Source organism: Protomyctophum parallelum, assembly GCF_964188405.1.
Source record: "Protomyctophum parallelum genome assembly, chromosome: 6".
NCBI classification, from domain to species: Eukaryota; Metazoa; Chordata; class Actinopteri; order Myctophiformes; family Myctophidae; genus Protomyctophum; species Protomyctophum parallelum.
Genome location: NC_139701.1, coordinates 44,859,890 through 44,878,833, shown reverse-complemented (window position 1 = coordinate 44,878,833; position 18,944 = coordinate 44,859,890). Strand labels below are relative to the sequence as shown.

At 43.7% G+C, this 18,944-nt stretch overlaps 1 protein-coding gene across 2 annotated transcripts in view; it reads left to right on the top strand.

The window, feature by feature from the left end:
- The window catches only part of dph5 (diphthamide biosynthesis 5), a 19,572-nt gene extending 1,095 nt beyond the window's left edge, over nt 1–18,477 (top strand). For both annotated transcript variants that reach the window (XM_083767223.1, XM_083767224.1), the window contains 6 exons: nt 1,601–1,725; nt 7,064–7,172; nt 10,090–10,210; nt 13,454–13,493; nt 15,289–15,392; nt 18,173–18,477. In XM_083767223.1, coding sequence (XP_083623349.1) covers nt 1,601–1,725; nt 7,064–7,172; nt 10,090–10,210; nt 13,454–13,493; nt 15,289–15,392; nt 18,173–18,423 — 750 coding nt within the window. In that variant the 3' untranslated portion in view covers nt 18,424–18,477. The remainder of the gene's footprint in view (nt 1–1,600; nt 1,726–7,063; nt 7,173–10,089; nt 10,211–13,453; nt 13,494–15,288; nt 15,393–18,172) is intronic.
- The last annotated feature ends 467 nt before the right edge of the window (nt 18,478–18,944 follow it).

The following is an 18,944-nucleotide window of genomic DNA, read 5'->3' as shown; positions in this document are numbered from 1 at the left end:
TAGTTGAACTATTCAAAAATGTTTTTGTTTCAAAATAGGGCCTTGAATATCTTCAGATGGGGTATCGTGGACGTCAGCAAGGGCATGCTGTCACAACGGGTTCCTAACGCCAAATAAAATGGCTTCAGATCTGACCCAAGTCTCCTGAGGAGAAGTCTGAGGCATGTCCTGGACGCGTTATTACCACCAACGTTCAAGGACGTGTTTACAAAACATTGCAGGGTTTGTTTACAAACATTTTAGGGTTTGTCTACAAACATGTGTGATTTGTTTACCTACATTGTGGATTTGTTTACAAACATATTGGTGTTTTGTTTGCAAACATTTGTTTGTTTACACACATTTGGTATTTGTTTACAAACATTTGGTATTTCTTTACAAACATTTTGGTATTTGTTTGCAAACATTTGTGATTTGTTTACAAACATGTTGGTATTTGTTTACAAACATTTGGGATTTGTTTACAAACATTTGTTTGTTTACAAATATTTTGGGATTTGTTTACAGACATGTGCATTTTGTTTACAAATATTTGGGATTTGGGACTACACACCTGGCCTTCTGATGGCCAGGTTTAATGTCCTCCTCAACTACACCTGGCCTTCTGATGGCCAGGTTTAATGTCCTCTCCTCAACTACACCTGGCCTTCTGATGGCCAGGTTTAATGTCCTCTCCTCAACTACACCTGGCCTTCTGATGGCCAGGTTTAATGTCCTCTCCTCAACTACACCTGGCCTTCTGATGGCCAGGTTTAATGTCCTCCTCAACTACACCTGGCCTTCTGATGGCCAGGTTTAATGTCCTCCTCAACTACACCTGGCCTTCTGATGGCCAGGTTTAATGTCCTCCTCAACTACACCTGGCCTTCTGATGGCCAGGTTTAATGTCCTCCTCAACTACACCTGGCCTTCTGATGGCCAGGTTTAATGTCCTCCTCAACTACACCTGGCCTTCTGATGGCCAGGTTTAATGTCCTCCTCAACTACACCTGGCCTTCTGATGGCCAGGTTTAATGTCCTCTCTTCAACTACACCTGGCCTTCTGATGGGGCCAGGTTCTATGTCCTCTCTTCCATGTCTGTAGAGGGTGACAAAGCACACTAACAGGGATGTTAGTGGGCAGCGGTGGCCGAACGGTTTGCGGAGCGGTCTTGATATCGGAAGGTCGCTACTCGCTAGTTCGTATCCCCGGACCGGCACGTTAAAATTACCACCGCTGAAGTGCCCTTGAGCAAGGCATTTAACCCCTACCATGAAATGTTCTATGAGCAGGGCCTGGCTGTAAACAAGTTCTTGAGCTTAGTCCAGTTACCCTGGGTAAACATAGTAACTTTGCTTTGCTTTAGACATGGCATAATGTATTGATCATGTATTGTATGTACAGGAGGAGTTTTACGGTATTAAACTGATCATAGCGGACAGAGAGATGGTGGAACAAGGAGGTGATGATCATGTATTGATCATGTATTGATCATTTATTGATATGTTTCAGGAGGAGTATTACGGCATAAAGCTGCTCGTAGCAGACAGAGAGATGCTGGAACAAGGAGCTGATGATCATGTATTGATCATGTATTGATCATTTATTGATATGTTTCAGGAGGAGTATTACGGCATAAAGCTGATCGTAGCGGACAGAGAGATGGTGGAACAAGGAGCTGATGAGATCCTTAAAGGAGCCGATGTTTCTGACGTGGCTTTTCTGGTGGTGGGAGATCCTTTTGGGTGAGCGCACGCACACACGCACGCACGCACGTATTGTTGACCTATTTCTAAAATATTAGTGCAACTTTCGTTCAACTTTGACCCCTCTGGCCCAGGCGTCTGGGCACCCGACTGGTATAATCCAGTCGCAGTGTGCCGCGGGTTCGACTCCCGAGCCCGACACGGCCTTTACTGCATGTCTTCCCCCATCTCTCTCCTGTTTCCTGTCAGCCTACTGTCTGTCCCTTCAAAAACCAATAAAAGGCGTAAGCCGCAAAAAACTAATATATAAAAAAACTTTGACCCCTCTATCACATGGAACTATTTTTTGGGCGTAGTGATATGGACACAATGAACATAGTGCCCCACACACAATGACCGGAACTACTTAATATTGACCAAAACCAGAGCAGAACTCCCACCACGGAACTCTCGTCAATTGCAACCACTATGTTGCAATTTCATATGTATATGTATTTCATACAGCTTAAAATCTGTACTCTCCCTCTAATTGTTTCTGTCGCTTACCAATGATTGTGGATAAGACGGGACAGTCTTATCCTTATGTTGTGGCCTGGATGGATGTATAGAGTTTTATTAGGATCCCCATTAGAAGCTGCTAGTCTTCATGGGGTTAGGGTTAGACTCAACATAAAAACATGACATTAGCTGGTGTCTTCCTGGGGTTAGGTTAGACTCAGAACATAAAAACATGACATTAGCAGATAGTCTTCCTGGGGTTAGGGTTAGACTCAACATAAAAACATGACATTAGCAGATAGTCTTCCTGGGGTTAGGGTTAGACTCAACATAAAAACATGACATTAGCAGATAGTCTTCCTGGGGTTAGGGTTAGACTCAACATAACAACATGACATTAGCAGATAGTCTTCCTGGGTTTAGGGTTAGACTCAACATAAAAACATGACATTAGCAGATAGTCTTCCTGGGGTTAGGGTTAGACTCAACATAAAAACATGACATTAGCAGATAGTCTTCCTGGGTTTAGGGTTAGACTCAACATAAAAACATGACATTAGCAGATAGTCTTCCTGGGTTTAGGGTTAGACTCAACATAAAAACATGACATTAGCAGATAGTCTTCCTGGGGTTAGGGTTAGACTCAACATAAAAACATGACATTAGCAGATAGTCTTCCTGGGGTTAGGGTTAGACTCAACATAACAACATGACATTAGCAGATAGTCTTCCTGGGTTTAGGGTTAGACTCAACATAAAAACATGACATTAGCAGATAGTCTTCCTGGGTTTAGGGTTAGACTCAACATAAAAACATGACATTAGCAGATAGTCTTCCTGGGGTTAGGGTTAGACTCAACATAAAAACATGACATTAGCAGATAGTCTTCCTGGGGTTAGGGTTAGACTCAACATAACAACATGACATTAGCAGATAGTCTTCCTGGGTTTAGGGTTAGACTCAACATAAAAACATGACATTAGCAGATAGTCTTCCTGGGGTTAGGGTTAGACTCAACATAAAAACATGACATTAGCAGATAGTCTTCCTGGGTTTAGGGTTAGACTCAACATAAAAACATGACATTAGCAGATAGTCTTCCTGGGTTTAGGGTTAGACTCAACATAAAAACATGACATTAGCAGATAGTCTTCCTGGGGTTAGGGTTAGACTCAACATAAAAACATGACATTAGCAGATAGTCTTCCTGGGGTTAGGGTTAGACTCAACATAACAACATGACATTAGCAGATAGTCTTCCTGGGTTTAGGGTTAGACTCAACATAAAAACATGACATTAGCAGATAGTCTTCCTGGGTTTAGGGTTAGACTCAACATAAAAACATGACATTAGCAGATAGTCTTCCTGGGGTTAGGGTTAGACTCAACATAAAAACATGACATTAGCTGGTGTCTTCCTGGGGTTAGGGTTAGACTCAACATAAAAACATGACATTAGCAGATAGTCTTCCTGGGTTTAGGGTTAGACTCAACATAACAACATGACATTAGCAGATAGTCTTCCTGGGGTTAGGGTTAGACTCAACATAAAAACATGACATTAGCTGGTGTCTTCCTGGGGTTAGGGTTAGACTCAGAACATAAAAACATGACATTACACATGAATGACATTACAGGAGGATATGAATGATGTATAGAAGGATGATGATGATGATGATGAAGATGATGATGAAGATGTGGTTTCCAGGAGATGTGCAGTAAATAGATGATTACAATTTACAATTTAGGCATTTAGCAGACGCTCTTAATCCAGAGCGATTTACATTAACCCATTCTGACAGTTTTCTGAAAAAGCTATGTTTCTATGTCAGTCGTTCTTCGATTTTTCAAAAATATCAGACCTACAAGCTCGTAGCGCGCCACTCGGTGGCGCGCTATGAGTTTGTAGATCTGCTATTTTTCAATAGCTAAAGCATAACATAATGCTAACACCAAAATGGGTTCCTGCCTAAAATGGGTTGAGCAAGAACAAAAAAGCATGGGAATACATCACATAAAAAGCATTTATCATGAAACATGCGTAAGTTAAGAAAGTAACAGTGGAATATCTATATAATGAAACTATACATATAAACTATACATATATACTACTATGCTATACATATGTACTATGACGTGCTATGACTACATACAATGCAATTATAGTGCTGTCTACATAACATGCTATAAGTCTGTGTCAAATGCTATCTAAGTCTACAGAAATGCTATCTTAAGGGGTTAGGGTAAGTGCTATGGGCCATGATGGAGTCTGAAAAGGTGGGTTTTCAGACTACGGCGGAAGATTGGGAGTGATGCTGCAGTTCTGACTGCGATGAGAAGTGCATTCCACAGTTTTGGAGCCAGAAGGGAGAAGAGTTTGGGACGTGTGGAGCGTTGTCCCGGCGTTTTTAGTGAGGGTAAAACAGAATGTATTCTGGCCTAGTGGATAGAAGGATAGAAGGATAGAAGCTGCCTCCATGTGCTGAGGTCTGAGCAGAAGGAGAGATGATAAGACCCAATGTATTCTGGCTGCCTCCATGTGTTGAGGTCTGAGCAAAAGGCCTGTGGGTTTCTCTCAGCAGAAGGACATGCAGAAGGCCTGTGGTTTCCTCCAGAAGGCTGACATCAGCCTGTTGAGCTGACCAGAGATTCTTTATGAAGATAATTACAGGATTGGGGGGAGGGAGGGAGGGAGGGAGGGGGGGAGGGGGAGAGGGGGAGAGGGGGAGAGAGAGAGAGAGAGAGAGAGAGAGAGAGAGAGAGAGAGAGAGAGAGAGAGAGAGAGAGAGAGAGAGGAGAGAGAGAGAGAGAGAGAGAGAGAGAGAAGAGAGAGAGAGAGAGAGAGAGAGAGAGAGAGAGAGAGAGAGAGAGGCGTGAACTTGTAGATCTGCTATTCCCACTACTGTTTTACAATTCATGGAATTTCTTTGATTATTGTCCGTTTATGAGGGGGTTAAGTGTGTATGTGTGTGTGTGAATGAATGGATGAATTAATTAATTAATTTTTATTTTCGTGTCTTGTCGTTAAGACCCATCCCTTACGGGATTATAAGACACCGCCAACATAAATAAACAATATCACGTTTCACTTCCCACACAGAAGTTACACCAAGTATTTGATCAAAACAAAAACAGAAATAAGCATTATCATAAAATAAAATACATCACATATAAGTTTTCTTTTTCCGTATGTCCCAAGCTTTCTCTATATATTCTGCTAATGCAAATATCTTTTGTTCGAAAATCCATCTCAGTCGCTCTGCATCACATCAGGTCTATATTTTTACATCTGTTAAATAACTTCTGACGTAGCTCATGATACGGGCAATAGAAAAGAAAATGGAACTCATTCTCAATATCATTTATATCACAGTAGGTGCAAATACGTTCTTCTTCTGTAACTCTGTAACAATCGCCCCCTTGTATCTTAAGGCAAATTATTAACTAAGGAAAATTAAACGACAGATTCGTAGGGATATAGTTCAAATTATTTATATAGAGAAGCTGCATATGTATACTGTCAAACAAAACGGTGTATCATCAAACCAAACACTTGCAGTCTGTCCCTGTCGCTCTCCCTAGTCCTGTTAACGGCTGCAGATAGCGCGATCAAACTTAATACATCAATCTGACTGCTACCTGGCGCTCCTCTTCTCCCGTGTAGGCCTACACATTCATTCAGCTGTTTTCCCCCAGTTCCCCGTGTGTCACTTCCTCCCTATGTAATCTCGTGTGGGTGGTGACATCAGTTTCTGTCACCTGTCACTCACACTGTTCGAGGCCCATTACCACTCTTGCGAATAGGAGATAATACTATGCATCACACGTTATATTTCTTTTCATAAATAACAACATGTATAATGAAAACAAAGTAGAGAAACATTAAAATGTGCTTCGTCACAACTCCTCTATGCCTCCCAGTCTCAAGGTGAAAGGGCAAGACCCCAGAACGAAGTTGGGCACATAGGGATCTTTGTCTTTTGGATAATGGGGCACAAACATACTTTTCACTAGCGTACCAGCTTTTTATCGTAACAAATGTTCTCAACTTTGGTTTGTACAATATGTCCTGTGACCATTTGTTCTGAAATAAACTATAAAGTGTGTCTTTAACCATGGAGATGTTTACAACGCTGTTATTTAGAAAACTGTCACGTAACCCAGTTCGTACAAGAGTGTCCTCTATTGCACTCGCCCATGCACCTTTTACTGATACATCCCAGTTGAAAATCTTCCTAGCAACTCTGTTCTCTGGCATTCTGATTAGTCTGTTCCATGAGGCCATCATGCTGCCTCTCCACCTTATCTCACACGGCTCCCAAACCATGTCTCCTGTTATTGCTAATACAGGCGCAAATTTGTGCACTCCTAAAAAGTACCGTATGGCTCTATTCTGAACCATTTGTCCCTTCATATTCATGTTTGAGCCCCATATAATCCATGACAGGGCAGACACACGTGTGAAACAGTTTGGAGTAGGCAGCATATCCCAAATCACCCAGCTGTTTAGTTTAGGCTATTATGCCACCTATAGGGCCCTACCTGCAGATCCTGCCAATACCGATGTACCATATTCATAAAGTAAATGTTCATCCAAGTTAAGACCCAGATATTTGTAATTTTCAACATACTGTAATTTGCGTTCTCCTAGCTGGAACTGAAAATCACTCCTCTTTGTTCTGATTTGTCTGAAATGCATGATCTGGGTTTTACTGTGTGTGTGTGTGTGTGTGTGTGTGTGTGTGTGTGTGTGTGTGTGTGTGTGTGTGTGTGTGTGTGTGTGTGTGTGTGTGTGTGTGTGTGTGTGTGTGTGTGTGTGTGTGTGTGTGTGTGTGTGTGTGTGTGTGTGTGTGTGTGTGTGTGTGCCTGTCTCAACAGTGCAACGACCCACAGCGACCTGGTTCTGAGAGCAGTGCAGTGTGGGATACCATACCGGGTGGTTCACAACGCCTCCATCATGAACGCTGTGGGATGTTCTGGACTACAGGTACCATAACCCCCTACCCTATGGACTACAACTACCATAACCCCCTACCCTATGGACTACAGGTACCATAACCCCCTACCCTAACTGGGTCGGCCCGAGGCTCGACCCGACCCTAACAATTACCATAATGTTAGGCCTGAGTGAAAAAAAGAAAGATGCCACTATTTGGCGGCGTCGTGCTTATTGTTGAGACGAGTGTGTCACAGAACGGACTAATAGTCGCTGAAATAAAGGATTTATGTAACTCACGTTAATTGGCGGATAATGGCGGATAAACATTCTAATGGTTTCCAGGGTGAGTAAACATCTTCTGAATCAAAGTAGCAGCGATCCTCTGATGTGACACAGTTAATATAATAATAATAATAATAATAAAACTTTATTTGTATAGCACCTTTCATGACATGAAATGCAGCTCAAAGTGCTTTACAGAACAATGGAGAATAAAAGAAAAGCAAGGCAACGACATTAAAAAACAAGCAGTAACGCAATACAGTGAGGACATGAATAACAAAAAATAAAGGATCAATTAAAAGCAATGTTGTCCAAATATGTCCAATACTGTCCTGTTAACAAAGTGGAACTTTTTCATCATTCACCGTTGGCTAACGTTGTGCAACAGTCCAGAACAGAGCTATACAATATTATGACAACTGTTAACTTGGCTATAATCTACTAGGTTACTGTAGGCCTATATAGTTTACATTAATCATTGCCTCTCAAACCCACATACCAGCGTAATGTGCGTTGCCGAACCAAAAGAACAGACGTACAAACAATCAACATGCCGCTCGATGGCATGTCGACAGCTTGCAGATCTGTTCTCTTGGGTACACAACAGTACCAGTATCTGTAGCCTACAGATAAAATAGCAGATCTACAAGCTCATAGCGCTCACATCACATAGATAGACTTACAGTAACAACACATGGTGATAAAATACATCACATACATAGACTTACAGTAACAACACATGGTGATAAAATACATCACATACATAGACTTACAGTAACAACACATGGTGATAAAATACATCACATACATAGACTTACAGTAACATCACATGGTGATAAAATACATCACATACATAGACTTACAGTAACAACACATGGTGATAAAATACATCACATACATAGACTTACAGTAACAACACATGGTGATAAAATACATCACATACATAGACTTACAGTAACATCACATGGTGATAAAATACATCACATACATAGACTTACAGTAACAACACATGGTGATAAAATACATCACATATATACAGTAGACTTACAGTAAGCAGAACAACACATGGTGATACATCACATACATAGACTTACAGTAACAACACATGGTGATACATCACATACATAGACTTACAGTAACAACACATGGTGATACATCACATACATAGACTTACAGTAACAACACATGGTGATACTTCACATACATAGAAATAGAAACTGTTTAACAGTAGAATATCTGTATGTCTGGAAATAAAACTGACTTTATAAATGACATCATGTAGCCTTAGTATACTGTACATATACTGTACTTTATAAATGACATCATGTAGCATTAGTATACTGTACATATACTGTACTTTATAAATGACATCATGTAGCATTAGTATACTGTACATATGCTGTACTGTACTAAGCTATGGTGACTAAAACTACAAATGTACAAATGTAGTGGACAAGAGGTTAGGAAGGGACTAGTGGACAAGAGGTTAGGAAGGGACTAGTGGACAAGAGGTTATAGGAAGGGACTAGTGGACAAGAGGTTATAGGAAGGGACTAGTGGACAAGAGGTTATAGGAAGGGACTAGTGGACAAGAGGTTATAGGAAGGGACTAGTGGACAAGAGGTTAGGAAGGGACTAGTGGACGAGAGGTTAGGAAGGGACTAGTGGACAAGAGGTTAGGAAGGGACTAGTGGACAGGAGGTTAGGAAGGGACTAGTAGACGAGAGGTTAGGAAGGGACTGCCAACGCAGGGAAGCTGGAAGTACCCTCACTAAAAACGCCGGGACAACGCTCCACACGTCCCAAACTCTTCTCCCTTCTGGCTCCAAAACTGTGGAATGCACTTCCCATTGCAGTCAGAACTGCAGCATCACTCCCAATCTTCCGCCGTAGTCTGAAAACCCACCTTTTCAGACTCCATCATGGCCCATAGCACTTACCCTACCCCCTTAGATAGCATTTCTGTAGACTTAGATAGCATTTGATACAGACTTATAGCATGTTATGTAGACAGCACTATAATTGCATTGTATGTAGTCATAGCACGTCGTAGTACATATGTATAGCATAGTATAGTATATATGTATAGTTTCATTATATAGATATTCCACTGTTACTTTCTTAACTTACGCATGTTTCATGATAAATGTTTTTGTGATGTATTCCCATGCTTTTTGTTCTTGGATTAAGAGCGTCTGATAAATGCCTAAATTGTAAATTGTAATTACGACTAAATGAACCAAAATCACCACCAGGTGACAATGGAACATTAATGTCCCGATGGGACCACCCATCTGTTTACGTAGCCCCATCCATAACGGGCCCCTCATTGAGCTGTCACACACTCCATTGTCCCCACCCCCCTCTAGAGAGAGAGAGAGAAGGGCCCCCCCTTCCTCGCTGGCCGGCTGGGGGCCCCAGCTGAGCACCCCCCTCGTTAAAACCTCCAATGAGCACCCAGTGGTGTGGGCGGTTCCTCGTCCGTTATGCTAATGCGGGGGGAGGGGTATATATATGCAGATGAGGTGAGGTAGCTTTTGGTTGGCTGCTGTTTGGACGAAGATAATACTAATATTAAATGACAATAATATTATTACTGTAAAACCCAGTTTTATTTAGTTTACTGTGTGTGTGTGTGTGTGTGTGTGTGTGTGTGCGTGTGTGTGTGTGTGTGTGTGTGTAGCTGTATAACTTCGGGGAGACGGTGTCCATCGTTTTCTGGACAGAGAACTGGAAACCTGAGAGTTTCTATGACAAGATCCAGAAGAACAGAAACATGGGCTTACACACGCTGTGTCTGTTAGGTAACGCACGCACGCACGCACACACACACACACACACACACAGTTTCACGTGTTTGTCCATCCTCTCGCTCTCTCCCGATTGGCTGGAATTGGTACGGATGGCATTTTGATAAACCGTGATTGGATAAAACCCAGGAAGTGAAAGCAGTGCTAGAGGAAGGCTACAATTTACAATGTGGTCATGTATCTCAGACTCTTAATCCAGAGAGATTTACAGTAAGACTTACAGTAGCAAGAACAACACAATGTAATACAATACATCACATAGAAACAGACATCAAGGACCATCAGTAAAGCTGGGTTACACAATCGTGGGATAAAAAAAAAAAAGTAAACCAAGAACCTAAATGGCATTACATGGGGGTCAGTAGCCTATATGCATGTCAAACTGGGCATCCTTTTCAAATGGGGTCTTGCCCTGAAAATGAATTTTCAGGGCAAGACCTCGACCTCGCGCGTGAAGACTCGGCCCCCAGCCTGGTACGCTAGTCAAAATATGGCCCTTGAGGAAAATTAATTGGGGAACCCTGGTGATTTTTACTAGTCGACTAGTTGTTTAACTACCTCGGGGGTAGAGTGGCCACTAGGGCGTGGCGGCGGTGGCTCAGTGGTAGAGTGGCTGGATGGGAACCGCAAGGTTCCCGGTTCGATCCCTGTGGGCTCCCCCAGAGTTAGTGAGTTCCACAGCTGAGGGGCCCCTACAGCAGTGAGTTCCACAGCTGAGGGGCCCCTACAGCAGTGAGTTCCACAGCCGAGGGGCCCCTACAGCAGTGAGTTCCACAGCCTGAGGGGCCCCTACAGCAGTGAGTTCCACAGCCTGAGGGGCCCCTACAGCAGTGAGTTCCACAGCCGAGGGGCCCCTACAGCAGTGAGTTCCACAGCCGAGGGGCCCCTACAGCAAAGGCCCCGCTCGCCTTTTGTAATAAGGCGAGATTTTGGAACCTTCAATAGCGTTTTGAATGAATAGTCCACTAGTCGCTTAACCCATTTTGGGGCAGGAACCCCTTTTGGTGTTTTAAACATTGTTATAATTTAGCTATTGAAACATAGCAGACCTACAAGCTCACAAGCTACGAGCTTGTAGGTCTGCTATTTTTGAAAAATCGTGAAAATGTGAAAAACGTTTTTAACTCAAATCTTTGCTTTTGGGGAGGTCCCTGGAACAACATATTTTCAGATGGGAGGGCGGAGGCATATTACATTTAATTTTTAGAAACATGAGGTTTTTCAGAAAAAAAGACATTTTAAAAATACATTTTCACGCAAAAAGTCAGGCCTAAATTGGTTAAATCCCTATCTGATAGTAGAATATCATTCTGTACAGTGAAGTTATGAGTATACTCGATAGTGTGCTATATGTGTAGACTATATGTCTATATGTAATATGTCTATATAAAATGCTACATTATAAATCTATAAGTTACATAAGTTGAGTCTTTGCATACGCCTGTAAGGTCGTCGAGGCTAGGGGAGGGGCTACGGGCTAAGATGGAGTCTGAAGAGGTGGGTTTTCAGACTGCGGTGGAAGATTGGGAGTGAGTCTGTAGTTCTGACTGCAATGGGAAGTTCATTCCATAGTTTAGATTGGAAGTGAGTCTGTAGTTCTGACTGCAATGGGAAGTTCGTTCCATATAGTTTAGATTGGGAGTGAGTCTGTAGTTCTGACTGCAATGGGAAGTTCATTCCATAGTTTAGATTGGGAGTGAGTCTGTAGTTCTGACTGTAATGGGAAGTTCATTCCATAGTTTAGATTGGGAGTGAGTCTGTAGTTCTGACTGCAATGGGAAGTTCATTCCATAGTTTAGATTGGGAGTGAGTCTGTAGTTCTGACTGCAATGGGAAGTTCATTCCATAGTTTAGATTGGGAGTGAGTCTGTAGTTCTGACTGCAATGGGAAGTTCATTCCATAGTTTAGATTGGGAGTGAGTCTGTAGTTCTGACTGCAATGGGAAGTTCATTCCATAGTTTAGATAGGGAGTGAGTCTGTAGTTCTGACTGCAATGGGAAGTTCATTCCATAGTTTAGATTGGGAGTGAGTCTGTAGTTCTGACTGCAATGGGAAGTTCATTCCATAGTTTAGATTAGGAGTGAGTCTGTAGCTCCGGCTCTGTGTTTAATAACCGGAACATCAGAACATTACCGTTCAGACGGTCAATAAAGTGATATCAGTTGTACAGTAATGTACAGTAATGACATCACGCTGATCAGTGAAGGAAATAATAAAGATATGGACAGTTATGCTTTCTCACAGAGTCACCGTTTATATGGAAATACACACACAGTTACACACACGTACATGCACGCATACACACACACACACACACAGAGTTACACACACACACACACACACACACACACACAGAGAGTTACACACACACACACACACAGAGTTACACACACACACACACACAGAGTTACACACACACACAGAGTTACACACACACACACACACACAGTTACACACACACACACACGCAGAGTTACACACACACACACACAGAGTTACACACACACACACACACAGAGTTACACACACACACAGAGTCACACACACACACAGTTACACACACACACACACGCAGAGTTACACACACACACAGAGTTACACACACACACACACACACAGTTACACACACGTACATGCACGCGTACACACACACACACACAGAGTTACACACACACATTCACAGTTGCACGCTCGCAAGCACGAATGCACACACATGCACACACACACACACACACACACACACACACACACACACACACTCCCCTAGCCTCGACGACCTTACAGGCGAATGCAAAGACTCAACTTATGTAACTTAGATAGGATTTTATGTAGACATTAAAGCACTCTATAGTGTAGACTCATAGTTTCATTATATAGATATTATACTGTTAGGTTCTTTAGCTAATGTATGATCCTAGAAGACTGTTTCTATGTGATGTATTTTATCACCATGTGGTGTTCTGCTTACTGTAAATCACTCTGAAGAGCGTCTGATAAATGACTAAACACACACACACTGGTCCCAAGTGGGGGATCAGCTGTGTGTGTGTGTGTGTGTGTGTGTGTGTGTGTGTGTGTGTGTGTGTGTGTGTGTGTGTGTGTGTGTGTGTGTGTGTGTGTGTGTGTGTGTGTGTGTGTGTGTGTGTGTGTGTGTGTGTGTGTGTGTGTGTGTGTGTGTGTGTGTGTGTTTGTGTGCACGGGGTCATTAAGGTCACATGTCTCTCTCTCTCCGTCAGACATCAAAGTCAAAGAGCAGTCTGTGGAGAACTTGATGAGGTAATGCACGCACACACACGCACACACACACACACAGTCACACACACACACACGCGCACACACACACACACACACACAGTCACACACACACACACACACACACACACACACACACACACACACACTGGTTTCTATGTAAATGAACTTGCTGGTCTAGACGTGGGTGTGCAATGCATGATGGGAACAGCTTGTTATGTTAATCGAGCCTGCTGATTGGACCATCGGTTCGTTATGCTAATGAGTGTTAACGAGCCTCCTGATTGGACCATCGGTTCGTTATGCTAATGAGTGTTAACGAGCCTGCTGATTGGACCAGCGGTTCCCAAGCTGTGGGTCGTCGACCCTTTTAAAAAAAAAAACATTTTTACGTTGACTGAATTATTATTATTTTTGAAAAAGAAAAACATAATAATTAGGGATGCTCCGATCACGTTTTTGGGGGCCGATCCCGATCACCAATCTTTTTTTTTAAGATCGGCCGATTCCGATCCCGATCTTTTTTAATATTTCTATTAATATTTTTATTAATATATATATATATATATATATTTTTTTACTTATAAAAAAAACCTGGCAACCCGCGCCCCGCGGTCATTTTCCGCTAACCTGAGCGGGGCTCCCTAGCCTGCTGGAGGGGCTCCCATCATCCCATGCACCCTCGAGAGAAAAACAAGGGAAAGAAATGCAGCCTTGAGCCTACCAATGTAACGTTGTGGTGTTGTGGAGCTGCTTGATCACCTCCTCCTCCTCCTCCTTCTTTCCTTAAATTGCCAATACCAATAAATCCACACTAAAGTAGTGTGAATACTTCCACAGCCTAATTACTAAAGGATAAACTAGCAGTCTTCTCCGAAATCTGTCAATCTTTGTCAACTCAGCATGTGTTGACAACGCATTGTATAGAAGCCGTGTGTGTCACCAGGTGACTTATATAATCAGGTCACCACTTTTGGTGTGACACACACACAACATTAGACTCATCGCGCCTACACAGCTGTCATTAATTAATGGTATTGATTGCCTTGCCTATGCGTTCAAGTTATACAGGGTGAAAACCGTGAAATGCACAGGCTCATCTTACTGGCTGGCTGCCTGCAACTGCAGGCAACCAGCACATTTCCAAGAAAGTTGTATCAGGGCACAAGGATTATAGTTTGCTCACTTTTCTGCTGGTCAATGAGAAAAAAGGTAATGACTGGACTGGAGCAGCCTCTCTCCCTTTCTCTCCGTCTCCCTCCCTCGCTGGGGTAAAGACGTGCGTGCTCTCTCTCGCTCTCTCTCTCTTTTCTCTCTCTCTCCCCCCTCCCTCGCTGGGGTAAAGACGTGCGTGCTCTCTCGCTCTGTCTCTCTTTTCTCTCCCTCTCCCTGGGGTGTGTGAGGGGGAGATTTTAGTTGCGCTGCCTTCGACAGCGCTATATTTCTCCAGTAGCGGTGCCGAACCGAGAAAGTGACACATTATTTTGGATGTAAAACTGCACAGCTTTTTGCTTTGTTGATCGGTTTCGCGGATCGGTGGATTTTGCGCGGCCGATCCGATCCGATCGATCGGTGATCGGCCACGATCGATCGGCCACCGAGCATCAAATATTTTCAAAAATGCAAAAGAAGACATTTCAAACAATTTTCAGCATAATTCCCCCCCCCCCCCAAAAATCATGAAATTCCTAAACTGTCAACATGTAATAAACATTTTGACCTATTGACCTTTGCCCTCTAGAGGTCACCAGATGTTTGACCTCTTGACCTTTGCCCCTAGGGGTCGCCAGGTGTTTGATCTCTTGACCTTTGCCCCTAGGGGTCGCCAGGTGTTCGAGCCTCCCAGGTTCATGTCCGTCACTCAGGCCGCCGAGCAGCTGCTGTCAATCATCTGCAACAGGAGGGAACAGGGGGAGGAGCTAGGTGAGTGAGTGACAGCTGTCAGTCAGTCTTATGACCTTTAACCTTTAACCCATTTATTTAGATCAAGAGTATTTCACGTTTTGAGAGATTTTCCATCTCATCGGCTAAAATGGGGGGGGGGACATTTTGGATGACGTCCCAACCGGATGACGCTCCCAGCCTGTGGAGGGACGCTCCCAGCCTGTGGAGCGACGCTCCCAGCCTGTGGAGCGACGCTCCCAGCCTGTGGAGCGTCGCTCCCAGCCTGTGGAGCGATGCGCTCCCAGCCTGTGGAGCGACGCTCCCAGCCTGTGGAGCGACGCTCCCAGCCTGTGGAGCGACGCTCCCAGCCTGTGGAACGATGCGATCGGTTTTGATATCAATAAATCTCCGTCCTTTTATTAATCTCCGTCCTTTTATTAATCTCCGTCCTGAGCGTCGAGCGTTACTGTTTGATAGGACGGAGAACGTTTATGCCACTCAGAGATTTGGAGTAAATAAATGTAGAGTTTTGATTAAATTAAATGTTCTGTCATCTGTCTCGAAAACATGACTTAACAGTGATGTCATCTATGATGTCATGGACACTGGGTTCACTTCCTTCCTGGACTACATCAAGGAAGCGAAGTGGTCACATGACTGGGCTGCGCCATAACACTTTCATGGACACTTTCATGGGAGCCAAACTACCCTGACGTCAATGAGAGCCCAGTGACCAGCTCATGAACACTGGAGTCAATGAGAGCTCAGTGACGAGCTCATGAACACTGGAGTCAATGAGAGCTCAGTGACCAGCTCATGAACACTGGAGTCAATGAGAGCTCAGTGACCAGCTCATGAACACTGGAGTCAATGAGAGCTCAGTGACCAGCTCATGAACACTGGAGTCAATGAGAGCCCAGTGACCAGCTCATGAACACTGGAGTCAATGAGAGCTCAGTGACCAGCTCATGAACACTGGAGTCAATGAGAGCTCAGTGACCAGCTCATGAACACTGGAGTCAATGAGAGCTCAGTGACCAGCTCATGAACACTGGAGTCAATGAGAGCTCAGTGACCAGCTCATGAACACTGGAGTCAATGAGAGCTCAGTGACCAGCTCATGAACACTGGAGTCAATGAGAGCTCAGTGACCAGCTCATGAACACTGGAGTCAATGAGAGCTCAGTGACCAGCTCATGAACACTGGAGTCAATGAGAGCTCAGTGACCAGCTCATGAACAAACATTATTTATGAACAATTGAGACCTTTTGTAAAGTAATCACTTCTGGAAAATAACAGAAGACATGTAACACATTATTGTCTGCTGTGTTGTTATTCGATGTGTACACTGTGTAATTGTTATAGAGGTATGGTATCTCTATAAAAATAGAGATACCATAAAGTACAAAGTACATTTCTGAACGCACCAAGTATCGCGAGACTTCCCACCGTTTCCTGTCTGGGCAGCCAAATCTCGCGATACTTGGGAGCCAGAAACGATATACCTGCTGCTGTTTAGATCCTCAGATAAAATGATATACTGTGCACATCGAAAAGTACGTGATTTAGAAAACAACCTGTGATAATGATGTCTTCTGTTATTTTCCAGAAGTGATTACTTTACAAAAGGTCTCAATCGTTCATGTATAGAGCACCGAAGTCCTGACGTAACTCTCTCATCCCGACGATTCCCCTGGTTCGCGGAAGTAATTTCTCTATGGAGAATAACATGGGGTGATCTTAATATCGTCTACTATAAGCGTTGTGGTCTAACAATAAACAAGCTGTCTCGGCATTATTGTCAGGGAGGTGTCTCTGTATCGTTTGCAACAGTCAGTCACTCATATATGATACAGTCTGCTTCTAGCGAAAGTCTAACTAATTCAGCAGCAGTAACATTAGCGTTTTCTCTCAGTCAGTTGATTCTTCATATCCATATGAGTGAAGCGGCCGGGATGACATGTTTATTTTTCAAACACAGTTGTTATATGATGGGGGATGAATGGGGATTTCAATGCAACTAAACAAATACATGAACCTGGGGACTGACGCCCTCTACTGAAAGTGACGTCAGACTTCGGTGCTCTATAATGTTTGTTATGAGCTGGTCCAGCCGGCTCCATTCACTGCCATGTATTCATTGCACTTCCGGTGTGAGTTTGGCTCCCATGAAAGTGTCCATGAAAGTGTCATGGCGCAGCCCAGTCACGTGACCACTTCCCTTCCTTCTCAGAGCTTCCTTTGACTACATGTTGTCCCAGTAAGAAAGCCCCCCCCCCGCCCCTATTCACAAGGAGGAGCAGTGCACCAAAGCATTATGGGAATTGTAGTCCAGGAAGGAAGTGAGCCCACAGTGTCCATGACATCAGAGACACTGGGCTCACTGCTACAATCTAAAATATCTAAAACCACATATTTATTACACACATAAAGACCTCCAGGAAAGTGTTCTAAATCTTCTAAACGTCATTTAAACCCATTCTGGGCAGGAACCCCTTTTGGTGTTTCAAACATTATGTTATAATTTAGCTATTGAAAAATAGCAGATCTTTGCTTCTGGGGGGTCCCTGGAATGACATATTTTCAGATGGGGATCGGCAGCCAAATACATGAAATTTTTTGGTTTTCTTGACATGAAATATTGAGAACCACTGATATAGAAACATGAGGTTTTTCAGAAAAAAATACATAAAAAAAAGACTTTTCTTTCAGGCCTAAATGGGTTAACTTATATTTCTTTGCAAAAGTGGTGAAGTGGTCCTTTTTTATATGATGTAACGATGTAATTAATTAACTGATGTCATGTGACCTCGTTAAGCCCTTAACGAGCAGACGGTGTGTGTGGGCGTGGCCCGCGTCGGCGCTGACGACCAACGCATCGTCACGGCAACGCTCCAACAGCTGGCCCAGTCTCCGCCATCTGGCCCATGTGACCTGGGCCAGCCGCTCCATTCGCTGGTCGTCACCGGCAGGCTCCACCCCCTAGAGGTGGACATGCTCCGCCTCTCGGCCCAGCCGGACGCCCTGATTGGCCTGAAGATGACGGACAGCTCCACCTACTGCTCCTAGGCCGCGCCATTGGCCGACAGGACAGCCAATCGACTCGTGTTGTTTGGGGGTTCTCAAAGTCCTTGAGGGGGTTCCAGGGGGTCCCCAGCTAAACTTAACCCATTCTGACCTGAGATCAGATTCATACGAGGTTTCCACTGGACACACACTGGTCTGATTAACCCATTCTGACCTGAGATCAGATTCATACGAGGTTTCCACTGGACACACACTGGTCTGATGAACCCATTCTGACCTGAGATCAGATTCATACGAGGTTTCCACTGGACACACACTGGTCTGATTAACCCATTCTGACCTGAGATCAGATTCATACGAGGTTTCCACTGGACACACACTGGTCTGATTAACCTCATTCTGACCTGAGATCAGATTCATACGAGGTTTCCACTGGACACACACTGGTCTGATTAACCCATTCTGACCTGAGATCAGATTCATACGAGGTTTCCACTGGACACACACTGGTCTGATTAACCCATTCTGACCTGAGATCAGATTCATACGAGGTTTCCACTGGA